This window comes from Lepidochelys kempii, chromosome 20 (genome assembly GCF_965140265.1).
Source record: "Lepidochelys kempii isolate rLepKem1 chromosome 20, rLepKem1.hap2, whole genome shotgun sequence".
NCBI classification, from domain to species: Eukaryota; Metazoa; Chordata; order Testudines; family Cheloniidae; genus Lepidochelys; species Lepidochelys kempii.
This window is the reverse complement of record NC_133275.1, coordinates 4,675,725-4,698,638: the sequence shown is the minus strand read 5'-3', so window position 1 is coordinate 4,698,638 and position 22,914 is coordinate 4,675,725. Positions and strand designations below refer to the sequence as shown.

Below are 22,914 nucleotides of genomic sequence, written 5' to 3'. Positions count from 1 at the left end.
TGCTGATAATAGCTCATCTTAACTAATTAGTCTCTCACAGTTTGTATGGTAACTTCCAACTTATCTGTATATATATGTTCCAGTCTATGCATCTGATGAAGTGAGCTGTAGCTCACGAAAGCTTATGCTCTTATAAATGTGTTAGTCTCTAAGGTGTCACAAGTCCTCCTGTTCTTTTTGCAGATACAGACTATCACGGCTGCTCCTCTGAAATCTATGGAAGATGAGAACATCCAGTTGCAATACACAGGAGAAAATAAAAATGTGGACCTGTGTAGAGGATCCAAGAGAGGTGAGGCCAAAACGAAATTAGCAAAAGAAACCAACATATCCCCTTTGAGAAGGCCTCATAACCAACCCCAGCCAGTGCAATTCCTAGTTCTCTTAGGCAATGCCAACACTTAAAACTAAAACTAAGGCTGTGCGACTGTGGTGCTTGAGTGTAGACATTCACTACAGCTATGGGAGGGGTTCTCCTATCGCTGTAGTTAATCCACCTCCCCAAGAGAGGGTAGTTAGTTCAACGGAAGAATTCTTTCCGTCGACCAAGCGCTGTCTACACCGCCATAGCTATGTCTCTAAAGGGGCGTGGGTTTTTTGCATTATTGATGTCGCTGTACGTTTTCAGTGCACATTCAGCCCTTATTATTAAATGAAGTGCACTGACAGGCTCTCTCTTTTTCCCTTTGGCATCAGGTCGGGGCGGAGCCGCTGAGCCCAGATCATACAGCTCTTACCGCAGAGCCTTGAGTCAGAGCAACCAAACTTCTACTCTGAACAACAAAGGCATGAGGACCGAGGTCAGGCTAGCGATCTGGGGGTTGCACCCTATAGCAGCCAGCATGGCTCCAAGTTCCTCCTCCCTTGCTCAACTTCCTTCTTCCTGTTTATATAGCCCAGCCCCCAGGGCAGAGCGAGGGACTCCTTGATTGCGGTCCGGCTGTCTGGGCTATCCACTCCAGACCACTGTTCCCTCTAAGCTGTGCACGTGTGCGCACGCACCCAGATCCTAAACCCCACGCACATGGTGAAACACCACGCACACAACAATTTGCACAGAAGAAATTTTTTGCACACATGGCCTGTCAAAAGTTAGAGGGAACATTGTTCCAGACCGTACCTTTTAGAGGTAGTACACCCCATCACATGGTGATACAAGCCCTCATGCTTCAGGGCATAAACCAACCTCTAACTGAGGGGGTTAGGAAGAATCCACCCTGGAAGACACCTTAACTCAGGTTAGGGTTTCTTGCAACTTCCTCTGAAGCAGCTGCTACTGGCTACTGTCAGACATAGGATCCTATCACTGCTTTGATCCCAGACGGCAGTTCCCAGGAGCCAGGTCACCCACCCTCCCTTTCTGAGAATTACCTGCTGTTATAGCTAATGGTTGCATAACAAGGGTGAAACTGAGCTAATTAAACGCTGCCACTCAAGAGGCCAAGTGTCAAAAGCAGCCCGAGTCATCAGCAATTGATTCTGTTGGGGATCAGGTTTCAGAGTAGCAGCCATGTTAGTCTTAGTCTGTATCCACGAAAAGAAAAGGCTTTTCTTGTTAAGGATCAGAACATGATTCACCACAGAGCGTTTCCCTCCTAGATAAATGTTAATGGATAGAATGATGTTTACATGGCAATGACCCAGGTCAGTTGCTTTTCTAGGAATTCCTACAAGTATATAATATATTAGAACATAGAATATTTAGAGGATTGTAGTAACCAGATACCAGGCCCTGCTAAGTTATATAGCACATAGCTAAAGCCCCTGACATTTGTGGGACAGCAGCAGGGAAAGCCAATGTGCCTCATTTTTCCACATCCCACTTCCATTGGAAGTGGGAGTTCAGGTGTGACTCACCATGCTAGTGCCTCCTGCTGGTCATCTTATGGACCAGCTCCACAGGTTGGTATGTCGGCTCCCGGTGGTGTCTCGCCCACCGTCACTTTTGCTTCTGGACCTGTGTCACCCCAAGGACCAAGGCGTCCGCTTCCGGGGGATAGTATTGCAGTCTGACAGGCCAGCTGCTTCCTCAGTGCTAGGGGGAGGGGACCCAGGCCAACCCACTGCTCCGGGTCCCAGCCCAGGGACCCTGTAGATGGCAGCCATGCGCTGTGTTCCTTCCAACCCCACAGTCTACTTCCCTGGGCCAATTCCCCGCAGCTCTAGCACCTTCTCTGCTCTTAACTCCGGGCCTTTCTATGCCAGTCTTAGCAGCCATCCAGGAGTTCTCTCTCACTCCCCAATCCTGCCCAGCACTGGTCTGTCCAAGGTGCCATCTTTCCTCCTCCTGCTGCAAAGAAGCCAGTTGTCCCTCCTCAAGCTCCAGGGAGCAACTGAAGCTGCTCTGCCCTGCAGCCCTTCTTATATGGGCCTGCCTGGCCCTGATTGGTTGCTCCTCACAGCCCTTCTCTAATTGGCTGCCTCCTGTGCAGGCTCCCTACGGCTCTATTAACCCCTTATGGGCCAGTGTGAGCAGATGCCCCATCACATAGAGGAAGAGGGTTAGGGGAAATCACAAAGTGTGGCCGCACCATACAAGGGTTTCAGGTCCCTATAAACCTGATCCAATGACCATTTAGGTGCCTAATGCTCACTGAAAGCAACCACAGTTAGGAATCTAAATACCTGCTTTGAGGATCTGGACCACAGTGGCTACAGGAGGCATTGGATCATGCCATGTGGCAGCAAAGAAAACCTTCCCGGAGCTTCAGTAGAGGATCACTTACTTCCCATACAAGAACTAACCCCTGAGTATAATGCATGCTTAAATCTACATGTTACGGGAATGTTAAGCACACTAGCATCACAGATTGGAGTGGTAAAGCCCATGCAGTCTCAGCATGGGGGTGGGGCAAGTGACAAACAGGGGGGAATCAAACCTGGTTAGGGCTCGTCGATGCTCCTGTTGTATTAACCACAATAAATCCAGATTTAACAGGTGGCATCCAGTTATTCGAATGGAATGTTCCCCTTCTCAACTCACTCAGCTTCTCTCAAATCCCCCAAGATCTGCCTTTCTTCTCAGGACCTATTCCCAAGGACTGGTTCAGTTAATCAATGAATTATCGCTATTTGCATGTTGGTATTATTTCTCCTTAGCCAATGGCAATGCTGGTCATTCCATCCTGCTTTTACATGCCTTTTCTTCTTTAGTTTCAGCTGGATTCCATATTGTTCTCATTTTCTGTCATGCATTGCTGTGCTATTTAGACGGCTACTACCTTCCACCCCCAGAGGCAGCTGCATTTCAGAGGTTGGGGAAAGTGCCTTGCGGGTTTGGATCCTCTGAGATGAGGAGTGCTCTGTGCCTTTAAGGAATTCTTTTCAATTCGCCACTGGAACTCATTGGCCTAAGCCAGTGGCCCTCTACCTTTCCAGACTCCTGTCCCCCTTTCAGGAGTCTGATTTGTCTTGTGTACCCCCAACTTTCACCTCACTTAAAAATGACATAAAAATACAAAAGTGTCACAGCGCACGAGTACTGAACAGTTGCTGACGTTCTTATTTTTGCCATCCAATTAGAAAATATTCCAATATTCATATTCTAATTCATTTCCTTCCATTTCAGTGTATAGTATATAGAGAAGTATAAACAAGTCACTGTTTGTATGAAATTTTAGTTTGCACTGATTTCACCAGTGCATTTTGTGTCGCTCGTTGTAAAACTAGGCAAATATCTAGATGCATTGATGTACCCCCTGGAAGATCTCTGTGTACCGCTAGGGATACATGTATCCCTGGTTGAGAACCACTGGCCTAAGATATTGTGAACTAAAGCATAGCAAGATTCGAAAAGGTTTGGAGAATTCTGGGGCAAATGAGACCATCCGCTGTTATACTGAATACGCGTAAATAAAAATGGAGAAGGGTATACAGAATCTGAGAAAGGGGAGGCAAAAAACAAATTAACAAAAAAAACCCATGTCCCCTTTAAGAAGGCCTGTGAACCAACCCCAGCTAGCAAAGTTCCTAGTTCTCTTAGCCCTGGTCTAGGGGGAAGGAGGGGTGGGGGAAATTGATCTAAGTTATGCAACTTCAGCTATGTGAATAACGTAGCTGAAGTTGACATACTTAGATTGACTTACCATGGTGTTTTCACCGTGGTGCGTCCACTGCGGCTGCTCCCCCGTCGACTCCGCCTGCACCTCTCGGGGGTCAATTTATCACATCTAGGCTAGATTTATCCCAGCTGGATCAATCGCTGCCCGCTGATCCGGGTATGTATACACTGCAATTAAAACCATGTGGCTGGTCTGTGCCAGCTGACAGGCTCACAGGGCTTGTGGTAAGGAGCTGTTTATTTGCAGTGTAGACATTCTAGCTGCAAGCCTGAGTTCTGGGACAATTCCACCTCGCAAGGTCCTACAGCCCAAACCTTTACCCTGCAATGAAAAAGCTCTTCCACCCAAGCCCCACGAGCCCAAGTCAGCTGGCACGGGCCAGCCACGGGCGTCTAATTACAGTGTAGCCGTACCTTTATGTTTAACAAACTGAACGGGCAGGTTTCTCCCTTTCCCTTCGGCATCACGCCGGGGAGGAGCCGCTGAACCCAGATCACATGGTCCTTACCACAGAGCCTTGAGTTGGAGCAACCAAACTTCTACTCTGAACAAAGTCACGAGGGCCCAGGTCAGGCTAGTGACCTGGGGGTGGGGGTGGGGGGGGTTGCACCCTATAGCAGCCAGCATGGCTCCTACTCCCTCCTCCCTTGCTCAGCTTCCTTTCCCAGTTTATATAGCCCAGAGCCGGGGGCTCCTTGACTGCACCCCAGCTCTCTTGGCTGTCTGCTCCATACCATGCCTTCTCGAGGTAGTACACCCCTCAGTGCACAGTGATATAAGCCCTCATGCTTGAGGGTGTAAGCCAACCTTTAACTGAGGGGGAATCCAGTAAACAGGGTACCCCCTTAACTCACGTTAGGATTTCTTGCACCTGCCTTTGAACCAGCTGATACTGGCCTCTGTCCTACCACTGCTTCAATCCCAGATGGCAGTTCCTTTGAGCCCAGGCACGCACCTTCCCTCACTGCAAATCATCGGCTCTTATACATTGCGTTTGGCACAACAAGGGTGAAACCGAGCTAACTTAGCACTGCTGCGCAAGAAGCCGTGTGTGTCGAAAGCGGCCTGAGTCATCAGCAATTTACTCTGTTGAGGATCATAACAGGCTTCAGCACTGAGAGTTCCTAATTATCCCTCTCATATATGGTAATGGATAGAATGATGTTTATATGGCAATGACCCAGGTCAGTTACCTTTCTAGGAATTCTGTCCCATGATAGGTTTCACATTTAATAACTGCAATATACACACACACACACACACACACCCCTACACCAGTGATACTTAGACTGAGGCTTGTGAGCCGCAAGTGGCTGTTTAATGTCTCCTGCAGCTCCTTGCAGCACAGGAAATTAAAACACCGCGTGATTTAACGATTAACCAATCTAACAGGATGCTTTTACTATGTTATTAACCAATTGTAGTTGATAAAATAATAATTCTTAGTCATTTTGCTATGAGAATAAAATTTTATATATAATGAGCTCAATTAGTTTATCCAAAAGAAGAGGCGACTTGGTTAGTGCATACATACCTTCAGGGCATAGGCCCTGACCCCAGCGCTGGAGCACCCACAGAAAAAAATTTGTGGGTGCTTGGCACCCACTGGCAGCCAGGTCCCCCCTCCCGCCTGCACCTCCCGCCCGCCTGCTGCCCCGCCGATCAGTGCCTCCCCCTCTCTCCCAGCGCCTACCGCCTGCGCGATCAGCTGTTTTGAGGCATGCAGGAGGCTCTGGGAGTGACGGGGAGGAGTGGGCATGGGGCATGCTTGGGAGGAGGGGGCGGAACTGGGTGGGAAGAGGTGGGGCGGGTGGGGGCGTGGGGGAAGGGGCAGAGCCTGGGGTTGAGCGAGGGGTTGAGCACCCCGTGGGCCCAGAGGAAGCTGGCGCCTATGCTTCAGGGGGAGAAAAATATCATCTGCTAAAGAGCTCTTTAATCTAGAAGAGAAAGGCAGAACAGAAACCAAAGGCTGGAAGTTAAAGCCAGACAAATTCAAATGAGAAATAAGGCCCTCTTTGTTTTAACACTGAGGGTGATTATTGGACAAAGTCAAATGAGAAATAAGGCCCTCTTTGTTTTAACACTGAGAGTGATACAGCCGTGGTGGATTCTCCATCTCTTGAAGTTTTTGAATCAAGCCTGGATGCCTTTCTGGAAAGAGATGTTTTAGTCAAACACAAGTTACTCAGCTCAATCCCGGAGTAAGCAGATGAAATCGTCTGGCCTGTTTTATACAGGAGGTCAGACTAGATGATCACAGTGGTCCCATATGGCCTTAGAATCTATGATCTAAAGGTTCTTTCTGGCCTTAAAAAAAAAAAAAAACAACAACTAATCTACAAAGCCTGCTGTACATTATTCTGCCTCCACCCTCGCCTCCACCAGAAAGAAAAACAAGGATCTTCCCAGTTTTGCAACAATTTATTAGCAATGTCCAGAGAAAATACAAAATTTTATTTACAACAGAATCAAAGGAATGGAAGGAGGGAGGGAGGAGTGCACTGGTCACAGGTGGAGCTGGGATTTCGAGGCTCGAGAACAAGTGCAGAGCAAGAAGAGCTGTATGGATGGAGACAAACAATCCCGCATCACCCAAGCCCCTGTAGGGAAAACCCAGCCCTTGCCCTCTGATATGTCTCCCTTAGGGCCCCTATCCTGCGTCACTGAAACCAACAGAGACTTCGTCCCTCTCGGTGCTAACATGTTCCTCATCCCTGTTGTATCTAAGCGCCAGGGACTTTTGCTGCTGGCTTCAACGGGGAACAGGATCAGGCCCTTGCTTGGAGAGCTGGATCGGCTGAAATCCACAGAGGAGGCTAAATAGCATCAGTGACAGCAGCAACCGGAACAGATGGGACATGCAAGGATGAGAGCCCCTGCAATTCCACCAAGAAACACAAAGGGGCAGCAAGCTATTCTGGTTTAATTGTTTTCCCCTGGAGAGAGACGAGCAGGTGCCATGCAGGTGTTTTCCACTGCAGTAGCAGCAAGTCAGGCCTTGGTGGTGAAAGGTGAATCACTCCACACTGCAGAAGAGATTGGGCCAAGTGGCCACGTTGGGATCCAGATCAGGGCTTCTCCCAAAGTATACCTGGCATCTGGATCAAGCCGCTTGTAGAGAGAGGGGGCAAAGTTTGGACCAGGAGCCAGATCCAAATTTCTCCCGAAGTCCAGGAGGCATTTGGATTCAGGGTTCTGATTCAACCCATTGTAGAGACGGGAGGCAGCTGCAAAGTTTGGACCTGGATTTGGACTTTTCCTTAAAGTATGTGACTGTCCACATCCGGGTCCTTCTCAGGCTGGAAGATTGCAACTCAGGAGGTTGCTAATGCCTCAAAAAATCAGCCCTGGCCTAGGTGCAGAGGGAAGCATTTGCCCTTCTCTGCAGTAGCTGTCTGGGGGTAGGTAATGAGGTAAACTGTGTTTTCAGTTTCTGCTAAGATCCTTGCAGAGAGGGTTCGACTAGGGGGTGAGGGGGATATCCAGACAATTTCTCCCCTGTAATCGCATCCCTCAAACCATCTGTCCCCTGTTTCCAAGTGCTCAATAATTTTCTTTGTCAGGGCACTTATTTCCTTTCCTCCACCCTCCTCTCTGTATTAAGGGTTGCAGCATCCTGTGCAAGATATTGCACTGACCCAGTTAATATATACGTGCACCACCACACTCTACAAGATAGAAACATAATTCATATGTGTGTCATAGGCCCTATACTGCCAGCATCTAATGGAGATTCTCCTTTCACCCAGTGGGTTGGGCTTTTGGACTAGAAAGATCCATGGTCTATCCCTACTGTCACTGTGAAGTTCTAAATGGCCACTGCGTGCAGTGCAGCAACATCTAGGAAGAGCCAATGTGATCATGGATTTGCTACAATATATAACAGCCTATTTGCAGCTTCCTTTGCAGGCCATAGGGATTTCATAAATAAAGGAATCTGTGGATTAGGGGTTGTCTTTTGTAAGAACTCATTCTCAAGGAGACAGGCAGGGCGAATATGTTAAGAAGCAAATTGTGCTGGGACCAGTATGAACCCAGCTCTCTCCTTTCACCTGGTAGTAATCAGGCCTGCTTCTCTGCTAAACCTGCACCATGTGTCATCATTTACACCTGCATTTTGTGCCCACTTTGCACTGGTGTAAATGAAGAGTCATGTCGCAGGGCCATGGTGAACTGGGTCCCGGCTTGGAAAGCTTCTGCAGCCAGCACTTTATCTCTTCTGCTCTTTTGATCTCCCCAGAATGTAAGGGAATCAAACTCGTAGCATTTTAACCGTCCATTAGCAATGGGGTCCTGATCTGTGAGCTCCAGGGGCTACGGCAACACAAAATAATAATAATAAAACTCACTGGCCACTGCTGATGATTTTGGCCTATATGTCTGTAAACAGCTCTGAAGACGGTAAGTGCTAATTATTATTACCAAGAAGTATAACTTGAGTAAACAGCTGCCACTTTCTGCCAGCAGATCTCTCAGGATGCTGACCCAGCCGGAGTCTATACTGTAATGGTGGCAGGTAGGCCTGCCCTCAACCACCGAGCACACCTAAAAACAGCAGTACGGGCTGTTCAAGCCCACCTGGAAGCCAGGGTATGTACTCACACTGCTAGCCCGTGCCGGGGTCCACCCTGCCAGGGCTTCACTGCTATTTTTAACCCCGCTGGCTAGATTCAAGCCAGCAGAGGTATGCCTACCCGAGCTGCAATCACACCTCCAACTGACATGTCGACATACAACCCAGAGGGGCCAAATCCTGTGCTCTGTCCCCACTGCTGTAAATCCAGAACGACACCATCAACTCTCCCGCATTGTCGCTGTGAAGTTCAGAGGGGCTGCACTTTGCCGCATCTCTAAGTCCCTGCAGATGGAGCCTTCCACAGACGCCCATCCCCCTGGTAGAGTGCCCGCGCTGTGTCCTGAATGTGTACAAAAGTGATGTCCTTGGATCAGGCAATAAGGAACCGGGAGGGACAGGGGTGTGGGAAGAGCAGGATTATCTCTGAACATAAGGGATCAGCAGAGGCGCAGTAAAGGAACATGAGATTTACTTCCTACAACCCTGTGCACAGTAACTTTCCTCTGCTTCGCCCAGCGCGGGGCCGAGGCACGTGTGGAAGGCGTGTGCATGCCTGGGAAGCAGGACAGCAGCAGAGAAGGAATGTACAGTATGGAGATCTTGGCACAGGTTCCCCCTCCAGCGGGTTGGAATGGCTAGAAGCAACCTGCTGACGCACATGCCCTGGTCTTCCCAGGGAGATTTCAGATAAAGGGCCCTATCAGGGGAGAGATCGCCTTTTAAATAAGCATTAAATGCCTCTTATCTTATCTCAGCCTGGGGCCCTACCGTTAATTAGCCAGTTGATTTCCAAATGGGGGATATTAACAGGGCAAAGATGGAAAGATACTGGTGCACTCGGGGTTGTCCAAAGGGCCCAGCTTGGAGGGCAGGGGAGCTGAAAATAAGGGCCTGGATAGCTGAATAGCAAAGAGGCTGCTTTCACTACCTGGCATTTCAGTTAGTTCTGTGAGAGAGAGCCCCGCCTGGGTGGTTCTTGGGTCATCCTCAGTGATCCATCCGGATAGTGGGCATTTCTCAGGGTGCCACTCTGTGTCAGCAGCATGGGCATTCCCCCTTTTCTCCTCACACATCCAGGCTCAAGTCCAAACTTACCCTTTTTCCTAGTGTCCCCTCTACCTTTAAGGTCCATAACAACAATTAGAAACGTCTCACCGGAGCTTGCGCATGAGTTTTGCTGTTTCTGCAACTGCTCCCTGAAGGGCCTCCTCTGTTCCTGACCCTAGTGCTTTCTCTGTCTCAGGGAGACACTCAAAAATTCCTTTTATATCCTGGGTTGAGGCTAATAGGATCCACCTGATCTAGCTGCCAGGATGAGTCAGCAGGACAGCTCTTTTTGTCCTCAGGGTCCTACAACCTGGCACAAGCACACTAAGACCTGGCACTCTATTCCAAGTGGTTTCTTGGAATGCCACCTCGGTAGCCCTCACTAAATGATGTGGGTATTTCCTGGGTACTCCTGGGTGTATCCCTCAGTTTCCTTCTTCAAAACTGCATTGGGTTCCCCTGAACATGTAACAATGGGGCAGGATAACCCTAGATCAGCTCCTCTGCCACGTTATTCACGCTGGTAGAATGGACTTTTTTAAACGGGGATATTGGTATTTGGTCCAACTTCATTTGGTTCTGTCCCTGCAGAACTCATCAGACTCTCTCTCCTTAGCGACAGGCCGCACGTCAGCTATTGTTCCTTGAGTACTAAGTGCCTTCTGAGGAGAGGTGCTGAAACATCTGCTCACCAGCAAAGGGTAGTGCAAGAAACATCTAGCTCGTCATGCTTTGTGCCAGCTCACACGTAGCAGGCCTGGCAATTGCTTGAGATCCAGCTTTAAGGGACCTGCAGCTGGCACCCCGTTCTTGGGTGACTCATGTAACGTCAGTGTTTACAAGCTCCATAGTTTCAGCATCTCAGAAGTCGCCTCAGGAGAAGGAACCTTCTGCTGCCCTGCTGCGATGGAGGACGGAGGGGGTCAGGGAATCTTGTTCAAGAGCATTAATGCCACCCAACCCTGCTGGTGGATGTGATGCTCTCCAGTGGTTAGAAAGAAGACCTCTCCAGCACCTGCTGTCCAATCTGCAGTCTGGGGAGCTTGCATGGGGGCATCCGTGCAGTACCACCAGGGTGTGATGCAGACACCTCTCTGCCCTTCCAAGCTGTGCATGCTCACCAAGCAATACAACTGCATTCGTGGTGGTGGTGACCCCGGATGCACTGTACGATGGAGCATCTAGAGTTCGAAGCCATTATTGTAGGACACTAATGAATCCATGAGTCCCTAGGGTCTTCGTCCAATCTCGCCATCTTCCCCAGGGACACAGGATTCCTGGCTTTGCATAGGCTGGTGCTTCACCTTTTCCATCCTAGGACTCCAGGACCTGGCTCCCATCTAGCCAGGATCTAACTGGGACCTATCTTCCCTCCCCATTTAGTGATATAGAAAGGGCAAGCTGGTATCATGACCCCTTGACACCTGTTTGCAATCCCGCCTGGGGCCCATCCCTCAGACAGCTCCAATCTACTCACCCCCTGAGGCAGCTGGCTGGGTAGGTGAGTCCCACATCAGTGATCAGCCTGGCCTGGGAGGCATTATGGGAGGAAAGGGGGTTCTCAGTTTCGTGGTCTGGTAGAAAGGAGACACAGGAAGGCCTGGAGGGTGCTGGGGATGTCTCTTAGGGGGCTGCTCTTCTCGCAGCAGGTGGATGACTGCTAGCGGGACTACCAAGAGGCGCCATTCACTTCTAGGCTGCGTCTCTACTGGAATCACATGACTCAGATTGCGCACGGAGGCGGGAAGGTGGATACCTTTGCAATCCTGGAACCCTAACCTACTCCCTTCTTTTGTTCAGCTGCTGGTTCTCCTGCCAGGACCCCAACAAATTCCCAGCCCCCATCTTTTCCCCTTTCACAGCCAGGCTCTGCATCTCAGCAGCACACAGCATACCGTGCCTACATGCAATAATGTCCCGAAGCCAGAAGGGGAACCTTTGCAAATGGGAGAGCCCAGACTTCTGCCCTGCCGGCACTACCGACCCTGCTCTGGTTTGATTTCAGGGGGTGGGAGGAAGCATAGCATTTCCACTCCAGTTTGCTTTCTGGGTCACAAAGGGTTAACAGCATATGTACAGGCTGCAGAAGGAACCAGGGAGGTTGCTCAGTAGATGGAATGGAGCTGGCAAAGGGACCAGAAAGGTTGGCTATAATTTTCCCCTCTTTTTTTTTTTTTTTTTTTTTTAACATTTTTCTGTTTCGCCGGGCGAGGACAGACGCTTTCTCACTGCACTTACTCCCGGCTGGAGCCAAAGAGCTGGAGGAAGAAGGAGAAGATGTAGACGATGTCCAGGTAGATATTGAGGGCTCCGAAGATGTATTCCTCTGGGCTCAGTGAGTACCGGCGGTTCCCCATCAGCAGCTGCGTGTCGAATGCCAGGAACTGAGGGGAGAGAGAGGGAAAACAGACCCACAAAGACATCGCATGCTTGCCACAGGACCCTTTTGCCCCCAAGGAGCCCAATCAACAGCTACGAGAATTGCTTAATTATACCCACTATTAAAATGCAGCTGGTTCTTGGGTGGAACTCAGCTGCTGTTTACCACCCCATGACAACACTTCAAAACTTTATCATGGAGAGGCAGCATGGCCCAGCGGGCAAAGCAGCAAATGGGAACTCAGGAGACTTGGGTTCAAGTCCTTACTCTCCCACTGGCCTGCTGGGTGACTTGTGTAGGGGAGTGGATAAATATTGCTACACTCCAAAAGGAGATTTGGCCAGGCTACCACCCCATTATCCCGCAGTGCATTGGATTATTCCCAAGGTGGTCGAAGATGCAGGAGGAATTATGCGCTGTTTTGTTAAGGATGCAGCTCCCAGTATGGCTCATGGAAGCAGGTCACAACAGTGACCCAAACTGGTTTCACTCCAGCCCTGCCCATAGCGCTGGGCAATTCAATTCCAGCTGAGGATAAGGAGGGAGGGCTCTCTCCATGTGGGAGTTGAGAACCCAATCTTAATTTCCAGGCTAAACAGCAGCCAGGCACTGGTCAGCTAAACCTCTTTGTCTGAGTGCCACCCTGGCATGCACCCACTTTGCTAGAGTCTGGTACCAGCAACAGATGAGGTGACATGCAGATGAAGGGGACTGGAGTGACTGAAAGCATCAGGGTCACTGTGTTCCAGGGGGACAAGGGTGAGGGGGGCCTAGAACCAGGGACCCTGCAGGCTCGCTACTGAAACTCATGACCTCCTAAGCTTTGCAATCCTTAAGCAACTGTTTCTATGAGTTTCAGGTTATTACTAAACTTTTGCCTGGCTCCACTCCACCTCTGCCACGGACTTCTCTGATAACCCCAGGGCAACTCACATGCCATCAGGCCAGTGCCTTTGCACCCAGCAGGGCTGCCCTCTCTCACCACAGTGACCTGGCCCCGAGCCACATCGCGTACAACCGAGGGCTCTGTCTTGTCCAGTTTGCAGGTTCTAACCCACGGAGCTTTGGCCACGTCCCCTGGGGTGACAACTCCGCAGCAGCACAGGTCTCATGGTCAAGCAACTTATGCTGATGCTACCTCCTTTCTTAGTTTCATTCCATTCCTCCCGGTTATACCCCACCCCCAGCAATTCCTTGGTGCTAACTACCTTCAGGGACTTCCATCGCCTCACCCCCGGAGCCCCCCCGTCTTGGCTGCCGCTTGGCCAAGGAGCCTGATTCTTCCTTGCGAGTCCCTTCCCCCAGCCCCGGGATTGTTTCTGTTGCTGTTCTCTGCATTTCCTCCCACTTGAGCAATACCCGCCTGGTAACGTGCTGTCCCAAACCCAGCACAACATTCCAGGCACAGTCACGCTACAGCTATAAAGAATTATACCCTTCCCCTCCCCCCACGGTGACTGGGTGACTTTGCCAAACGGCGCAGAGAGGGGGCCCGGTCTAGGAGGTGGGGAATCAGGGACCTGAATGGCTCTGCTGCTAACCTGTGTGACCTTGGGCTGGCCTCTGAGCCTCCAATTCCCCCTACCACCTTACGTCTGTCTCATCTATCAACTTTCGCCGCATCCCTGCACCTTTTCTGGTTGCACTATGCTCTTTGGGGCAGCGTGTGTGAAGATGCAATGCCCAGCGCAATGGGGTCTGGGTCTCCTAAGGGCTTCTGTGACAGAAATAATAATTGGCCCGAGAGGCCCGGTCCATCAGCTTCAGCAGTTGAGGGTCTGATTGTATATGTTTACGAGCCAGTTATATCCCATTTAACCCTGGGCACATTTTACAGGGCGATCGTAAAACATCTGAGTTCTTCATAACTGACTTTATTAGCTATTAAAAGAATTGCTCAACTGCTATTGTATTTCCCCGCAGGCCCAGATGGCACAGCCTCGCCCCAAGGCAGCTGTCCTCCTGACCCCCCATTTGGGGTGGCACCTTCAGCGGGTGCTTCCTGCTTTCCGAACGGCAAACGTGGTTCTGCTAATGTACGCTCTGGAGAAACACTTGCTCGATAAGCTGCCTGGAAGCTCCCTCGTGTACGGGCCCAACGTTTGTTTTTGGTATAATAAAGCAAGTATTTTTGACCCAAAAGGGTAGGGGCCTCGGGAGTGGGGGCAGGGAGATCTGCATGGGACCCACAGCTCTGACACCACGTCCACCCCTCCCGGGCTGCAATGGAGCACCCCTCTCCGCCTGCTATCTCAGTCCTAAATTCTACACATGGCTCTGCCAAGCGATGTCCATCCTGCCCCCGTGTCACACTCTGCTACTCTAGTCTCGGGCTGCCCGCACCCACAGCTCTGCTAGTGCCCCTTGTCAAGGGCCCCACCTTGGGGCAGGATGCAGGATTGCAGGGGGCCCTTCCCTCCAGCGCCCCCTTGTGACTGGGCTTCCTTGGCCCCACAGTGGCCCGTTTCGGTCTGGGTCACCCTCCAGGCAGGAATTTAGAAGTTCAATCCCCTTTCAAGGTAACGAAGGTCTAGCTGTAGCTCCCACTCCCAATCAATATCCAAACAAATCATTCTCTTGCCCCTGTTGGGCAACACTGAAGGTCTCTGCTTCTTGGAGCTCTGCAGAGTTCCTCCCAGCCTGCTCCGTCACCAGCAGGTTTCCCCCTCGCTGCCTCCCTGCCCCAATCCTGACCGCTTCACCCCCAGAGACACACACCGCTTTGCCAAGGCCCCTCCATCCTGAACTACTCTCCCAGCTGTGCTGATGAACCTCACTCCCGTCGCTATTCCATACCATGACTGGCCTTAAACCAGGGCCACCAGCCAGGCCAGACGCTGCCCTGATGTGGTGGGAAAGACACAGGCACACTAGGGACTAGGCCCAGATGATCCCATGGATTGTTATTTGTCATCCACCTTTGGACATGAAGGTCTCCTGAAGGGAAAGTCCAAAACACGTCCCTGTTGCTCTGCAGTACAAACACCCCACCTCCTTCCCCCTGCTCGTCTTGCCTTGCAAGGGACAGGCGATTTGCTACCCGATTGATTGATTGATTGATTTGGCCAAGTTCAATCTCCCATTCCTTGGGATTCGGCGTCACTTACCATAGTAAAGACAATTGCACCCAGCACGGCATAGATAGCATGGAGCCACGGCACCTAAAGGAAAGAGACAAATACACCAGTCAGCTTTAGGGAGAAACCCGACCAGCAAAAAGGGAGGGCTTGACTCACAACATGGAGGACACAGTTTTGGGAAAGAAGCATAGGCACAGAGACTGGCCCACAGTATCCCAGCAAGGCTGTGGCAGAGATGGGAGTAGAACCCAGGTCGCCTAAGCCAGCAAAGGAACCACCAGATCACACTGAGCACAGGAGCCAGTGACAGAAGGATCACAATGAGCCGTAAGAAGTGGCATGATCTCACACACACCTAGGCCTTACAGTTAGAAAAGGGACCACATGGATCAGGATTTTGGGTGCCCAACTTGATTCACCCAGGGCTTACTTTCAGAGGCAGGACCTCTCCCCCCACCCCTCAGGCCTGGTCGGAGTTCGCTCTTCCCTCATCCATCCCCACACACACACTGCCCCGGCAGGAGCTCACTCTCCCCCTTTGCCCCCCACCCCCAGGGCCGGAGGAGTTCTGTGCCCCTGACGATTATTGGGGGTGCCCCTGCTTCCCCCCACTTTGTGCACACCCCAGGCTGCCATTGACTTCAGCTGGCATGGCGAATGCTCTGCCATCCATGGCATCTCACACTGAGACACCCCACATCAGACGCCCCTTTTGAAATCACTGGCCTTCGTAGCTACATGTCCTCAAGTCATCAGCTAAAGAACGTGGCCTTCAAGAAAGAACAGGTTCCATTCAGAGGCCAGTGCTGACAGTTGCTTAAAGCAGCTGCGATCAAAGATGAATGCAGCCGTCTCCAGCCTAGAGGAACGTGCCCAGCTGCTTGGGGAGCCCTGGGAAAGCTGCTAGAGCCCAGTCAGATACAAGTAAACAACTGCGGTACCCAAAGCGATTAATGGAGGCTGCCAGACTCTGGGCAACGTCCTCCTTTGTCAACATTTCCCAGCGTCTGTTGAGCGCTCAGCGCAGAAGAATTGCAAAATAAAAGCTCCTGGATCGAGAGCAAGACGTCAAAGGCTGGGATGCCAGCACCTCCTCCCCCGCATTGCAATCAATCACCGTCATTAGCCACCTGTAGCAGGATGTCGGTCGGGAACAACCAACACCGTTGTTGCAGGTGAACAGCGTCGGGTGCCAGAAGCATCCGCCGGAGTGGAAAGAGACAGAAAACATGGCGGCAAAGGGGTGATGGCAGGAGGGTGGCGAGGTAGGTGAGCGTGACAAGAGCTGGCCGCACACACGTGGCCCTGGGATATGGCTGGTTTTATGCAAACACACTGATCAGTAGCCAGTGCTTTAGTGGCTAGAACAGGGGCCTAAGTATCAGGATTCCTGAGTTCTATTCTCTGCCTGGGGAGGGGAATACAGGGCAAGGGTCAGAGTCACTGACTGGGCCTCTGGACTCCTGGGTTCTGTTCCCAGAATGGGAAGAAGAGTGTGGTGCCGTGGTTAGACCAGCGGACTGGCCATCAGGACTCCAGGCTTTCATTCCCAGCTTTGAGAAGGGAAGGTGGTTAAAGCATGTAACTGGGCGCAAGGATCTACACCCAGTTTTGAGGGGGCAGCACGGTGCAGTGGTGAAAGCAGCTAACAGGAAAGCCACTCCTGGGTTCTAAGCCAAGCTTTCAGAGTGGGGTGTGCTGGACTGGTTAGAGCAGCTGATTTATGAGCCAGGGCTCCTGGCTTCACTTCCCAGCTCGGGCAGGGGAATATGGTGTAGTCATTAGAGTGGGAGAATGGGAGTCAGGACCTCCTGGTACCTTTCGCTTCGGTGACACCGGGGCAAAGGTCATCATTTTCAGCCAACCCAATCTCCCAGGAAGGAACAAATCCTTTAATTCAGTTGGAGCAGATCTCGTTATCGGTTACTCGAGTGTCAGCCTAGGCTCAGTGCCACTCCCAGGCAAGTCACAAAGGGCAGAGGTTGGGGCCGAATGAGGACGTCTGGCATTAATCCAAAAGGGACCGAAAACACATGAGCTGGGTTTCCAAAAATGCCCACACTGCAGTCGCAAGAGTGATTGCAACATACACAGACGAACCCAAACGAACCTGACTCCAGCTAGCTCAGGGACCAGTAGAGCCACGGCTGCATGGGGTTCAGTGCAATCTGGGCCTGTGTGTACGTACTCAGCCCATCCACACTGAAGTCTGGGCTGCTACACCTTCACTGCAACTGCTTTGTGCATGAGCTAGATTAAAGTTAGCTCAGGTATGTCTATATATGCTGCAATCACACCTCCAACTGCAGTGTAGGCATACCCTAAGGGAGTTAGGCACTGAAATCCCATTGATATTCAAGGGATTTGGGTGCCTAACTTTTTTAGGGTACTTTGAAAATCCCAGTCTTGATGCCCTCCAATGTGGGGTTAGTTCTCGATGTGGACCTGAACCACAACCCCAGCTCTTTACTCACCACTTCTCAACATTGGACAGTCTGAAATGCGGTACTGGGGCCATTTCTAGTAAGTCCCCCATGTCCATCTTTGACGGCTGACATCCACCCACAAGGGAATGGAGCTTTATACGGCTTAGAGGATTTAGGGGTGGGGAGGGGAGACCTGAACCTCCAGGTATTCTGGGCTGCTACTCCCAAAAATCCCTAGGACATAATCTGGTTCAGTGCATAGGAAGGAAAATTAGCTAGATAGATGTGTATGGGACTAGATGAGAAAACTAGATGCATAATAATAAACTAGCTCTTCTCAACTGTAGATCTCAAAGCACTTTGCAAAGGAGGGCCGGATCATTAGCCCCATTTTGCAGATGGGGAAACTGAGGCACAGAGAGGGGCCCTGACTTGCCCAAGATCACCCAGCAGGAGGAATAGAACCCAGGTCTCTTGAGACCCAGTCTAGTATGCCCACCACTCGGGCACACTGCTGCCCCCTGGATGGGGCTAGATACAATGAATCACATTTGCCCACAGCACCTGGCTTGTCTATCACCTCCTTCAGTTCCCAGCGTCAACCAGCTACGGGCAATTTCCTGAGTTTATCTGTTAGCTTTTTCTGAATACAATCGCTAAGCTGATATTCAGCTCCGAGATTTAAAAGGTCTGGCTGTTTATTCAACTCTGCAGTAGCAAAGCGGGGGTGGGGAGGGGATTTTTTTTCCCCAAAGCAGTTCAAGTCGCTGCTACTCAGTGACACTGATGTAAATCCAGAGTGACTCCATGGGGTTCAGGGGGAGTTACTCAGATCCTGTGGGGAGGAGAAAGGGCCGCTGCAGGACTGGATATCGGGGAGTTATTCGTTATTTTCATTACTTTTATATGCATTGAAGTCACAGACCAGGACCCCACAGAGCTAGGCACTGGACAACCGCAGAACAATATAATAGTCCCTGCCCCACAGAGCTTCCAATCTTACACCCAGTTGGTTTGAACCAATCAGCAACACCAACGTACAGTGGCTTGGAGCAATTCTTTTCTGAGTGGGGAGCTGGAATGCTTCATTCCTTGATAGGACACCCCGGGCGACTCCCCAGTCTTCCTTGCCTTTGCCTTCGCCCGCGCTTGGCAGCTGCTTCTGACCCATGGGAGGTTTGGCAGCTCAGCTGTTTGCACTTCCTGGTGGCCCGATTATTAACACGATTGATTGTGACGGCGCCCCCAAACTCCAAGCCTTTGTGTCTGCTTCCGCCCACCCCCTCCTTGCGGGAGCTCTCGTTCAGCAATTTATCCTCATTGGAAATTCTACAGCGGCTGGAAAATGCTGATAAAGGGGCAAATTACTGTGGGTTCTGGCTCACTCAGAGTCTTCGTTTATCACCCTGAGCCATCACTTCGTTTGTCTAGCCTCGCTGTGCCTAGATGCCCCACACTTCTCCTACTTATGGGCATCTATGGGGATGTATCCACTTACGGGTGGCTAAAGGTAGCAATAGTTACATACATACCCATGGGAGCTGACTTACTAAGATCCTGGGGTTGCTCCGCCTCTACCCCTTCCTCCAAGCCCCCACCTCGCCCCCCCTCCTCCTGCCCCCGCTCTGCCCCAGGCCCAACCCCCACTCCACCCCTTCCGCCAAGCCCCCATCTTGCCCGACCTCTTCCCACCCCCTCCCCCGCCTCTTCCTGCCCGCGCTCCTCCCCTTCCCCCCAGCGCCTCCTGCAGGCCGCGGAACCGCTGATCACGGCGGGCGGGCGGCGCTGGAAGGGAGGGGGAGGAGCTGTTCGGCAGGAGCGCCAGTGGGCAGGAGGAGCAGGGCGGGAGAGGGAGGTGCTGACCCATGGGGCTGCCAGTGGGTGCTGAGCACCCAGAATTTTTTTCTGTGGGTGCTCCAGCCCCGGAGCGCACACGGAGTCAGCGCCTATGTACATACTGATGGGTAGCGAGAGGGACACACCCACTTACAGGCCGCTAGAGGGAAATATTCGCTCCTTCCAGAGGCAATGCTGCTCAGATCACATACGTACCCCCGGAGTCACTCTGATCTGGATTACGTTGGTGTCAATCCAGTGTGACGCCATTGGGTAGACACAGCTGTAACTCAGATCAGAACCTGTTGACTCCAGCAGGAGACGCATCCAAATTACTCCAAGGGATGAGCTTAGCCCGGAGTTTGGAGAAGGACAAGGAAGCAGCCAAAGTGGGGGAGGGAGGTCCTTCCCCACCTTTAACCCCCATGCCCAAATAAGAGAGGCTGTCCTTCCTAACTAGGAATCAGGCTGCATCGTGGTTTGCACCATGGGCCATCCTCATCTGACGCTGAGCAGCAAGCACCTCCTCCCTGTGGAGAAGGCACCATGGTAGCAGCCTGGGGTCCGCAGAGAGGAGAGGTCACTTACGTAGTGGAAGGGGAGGAGAATGGCCAGGATGATCCCGCTGAAGAGCAGCACCATGAGCATGACGAAGAGGACACCTTGGCAGGAGGTGAAGTCAAACTGTGGAGGTAAAAAGGGGCCGTCGGTTTGATTGGCTCGGGGCGCTGGCGGTGGGCAAGGTGAAGGCTGATAGGGCAGGACTCAGCGACAAGGTGCTGGCTCCTTCATGCCCCCTGCCCAGCCACTCACCCAGCATCACACACATCGCCCTGTCAGTCACTAGCCCACCTATATCCCAAACCCCATACCCAGCACCCATCGACCCCACCTACACCCCAAACCTGGCACCCTCCATACCCTGTCTATACCCTAAATCCCGTACCCAGCACCCATCAACCTCACCTAGACCCCAAACTCCATCCCCAGCACCCATCAGACCCTGTCTCAACCCCAAGCCCCCTACCCAGCACCCATCAGACCCCACCTATACACAGCACCCTTCATACCCACACCTATACCCCAAACCCTCTCTTATAGCCCAGCACTCTTATAGCCTACCCCAAATCCTGTACCCTTAACCTTATAGCCCAGGACTCAACATACCCCACCTACACCCCAAATCCTGTAGCCTAGCACCCATCACACTCTGGACCTTATAACTCCAAATCCTATAATTATTATACAGTTCCCCACCTATATCCAATCCTTATGCACCTCAGCATTGTCATCCCACCGCACCCAAAATCCAAGACCCCCCAGGACCCATACTACAACCCCCATCCCTGTCAGACATTCCCTCCTGTACACCCCCATGGCCTTTAGCCGCTTTCCCAGATACATACTTCCTGGCCAAACCATTTGCTGCATGAATGTCAGCTCCTCTTTCCCTACCGAGATCTCCCTCCCCGCTCTGAGATGCATCCCCTGCCCAACAGGCTGGGATAGTCTCACCTTGGTCTGGAAGCTGAAGATGGTGACGGAAAGACACACCAAGGCTGTGATCCCTAGGCACAAGAGAACTGACGTGGTATTGTAATAGCTGCAAAAGGAACACAGAAACCCCATTTCTAATTAGATCCCACAAATGGATGGAAGGAGAGAGCTAATTAGGAGCTCCCAGGGGGGCTTAGCAGAGGTGTGCTGATAAAGCAAGGGTCAGGCAAACAAGCACCAGGGGTTGAGATTACCCTGCTCTTCCCATAAACAGTGACTGGGTCATTACACATATTGACAGGTTTCAGAGTAGCAGCCATGTCAGTCTGTATTCGCAAAAAGAAAAGGAGTCCTAGTGGCACCTTAGAGACTAACCAATTTATTTGAGCATGGATGTTAAGTGTCCTCACACCTTCTTGTCAACTATCTAAATGGGCCATCTTGAGTCTCACTACAAAAGTTTTTTTTCTCCTGCTGAAAATAGCTCAACTTAATTAATTAGCCTCTTACAGTTGGTATGGCTACTTCCACCTTTTCATGTTGTCTCTATGTATATATAAATATATATCTTCTTACTATATGTTCCACTCTATGCATCCGATGAAGTGGGCGGTCGCCCACGAAAGCTTATGCTCAAATAAATTGGTTAGTCTCTAAGGTGCCACAAGTCCTCCTGTTCTTTTTGCATAAACAGTGGGGGTTCCTGGCTAGATAGGTATGGAAAAGCCTGAGAAATGACTGATGTGTGGATTCTCCTTCTGCTATAGATGGAAGAAAACTGCTGGCATGGCCAGCCTTGAGCCTGCAATTTGCTTCCCTCGATCCCTCTTTGTTCCAGCAGGAGCCTGGATCTGTTAATAGTCCCTCTGTGCTTTGCACTAAGAGAGGTGGGACTGTCCCAGAGACACTTCTTCTGCTCCCTACACAGCGGCTGGGAGAGGATGGGAATGGCAGAGCCCTGAGCCAGCATTCCCACCCCTCTCCTGACAGCACCTCCTGCTTGGAAATGCCGCAACAGGAGTGGCAGTGGACTCCCCAAAAGCCAATGCCGCTGCAACGACGCGTGGTGGCGGGCGGGCTCTCTTTGGGGCTGGAGTTGATCTGAGCTTCCCCACAGCCAGCTGTTGGCAAAACACATGGAGTTCACACCGGCTTCCTCCGGAGGTCGCAGCTGGTGTCAAAGGAAGGGTCAGGTTTTGCTTGGCTATGTTAGCAGCTCAGAAAGGAACAAAGGGCCGGTGTTGCTCAGATCATTCTAACGTGGGAAGCCAAGGCAGGGGGCTGTAGGGAAGAGCTGGAACATGGAGCCGAACTAAGGAAAAGAAATCTGATGCCTAACGGATTGACCTACCTGGAGAGCATTCCAGTGAGATAGGACATGGAGAGAGTCTAGGGATGGGGGGGAGAAAGAGAAACCGTTAGTACTGGGAGACGCACTTAGTTACTCCATGAATAATTACTCAGAGATGTCCCATAATTGTCCTTCATGGAGGCAGGGGGGTGAAGGCAGAATGGTGGTCTTGCAGAAGGCTTTCCAGTTCCCTTGGCCACTAAGGCTGTAGGCTTCGTCCAGGCCTATCCCAGTGGTGAGGCTACTTGTAGGTCGGCCGGTTGCCTGGTTTTCAACTGGAAAGTCAGGTTGAAAAGGGGACCTGACAGTGTCCGGTCAGATCTATTGACCGGACACCCACAGTCCGGTTATTGCACGTAGAAGAGGTGGAGAGACACCGGGTCACCACCCGCTCCAGCCCCTATTCATCCAGGGCTGCCTCCTGCCTTCGTTGGGTGGCTGCAGCTCCCAGCCCCGACTCTGCAGGCAAGTCCCTCCTGACCCGGGAAGGGGTGGGTGGGAAGGGAAAAGCAGCGAGTGACTGGGGGAAGGGGGAAGAGGAGTGGACGAGGGTGGGGCCTCAGGGGAAGAGCTAGGGCAAGGACAGGGCTTTGGGGGGAAGAGGTGGGGCAGGGGTGGGGCCTCAGGAGGAAAAGGGGTGCAAGGGAGGTTCCGGCACTC

The 22,914-nt window shown here is 51.6% G+C and overlaps 1 protein-coding gene across 2 annotated transcripts in view; it reads right to left on the bottom strand.

Annotated features, from left to right (window-relative positions):
- Positions 1–22,914, bottom strand: part of FAIM2 (Fas apoptotic inhibitory molecule 2) — a 51,021-nt gene that overhangs the window by 9,538 nt on the left and 18,569 nt on the right. The window contains exons 8-12 of one of the 2 annotated variants that reach the window (XM_073318640.1): positions 22,255–22,292; positions 20,922–21,009; positions 19,995–20,090; positions 15,172–15,225; positions 11,923–12,068 (exon numbers count right to left, since the gene is read on the bottom strand). In XM_073318640.1, coding sequence (XP_073174741.1) covers positions 11,923–12,068; positions 15,172–15,225; positions 19,995–20,090; positions 20,922–21,009; positions 22,255–22,292 — 422 coding nt within the window. Of the gene's footprint in view, positions 1–6,463; positions 12,069–15,171; positions 15,226–19,994; positions 20,091–20,921; positions 21,010–22,254; positions 22,293–22,914 lie in introns of those variants that run through there. The other variant, XM_073318638.1, reaches the window with a different exon arrangement.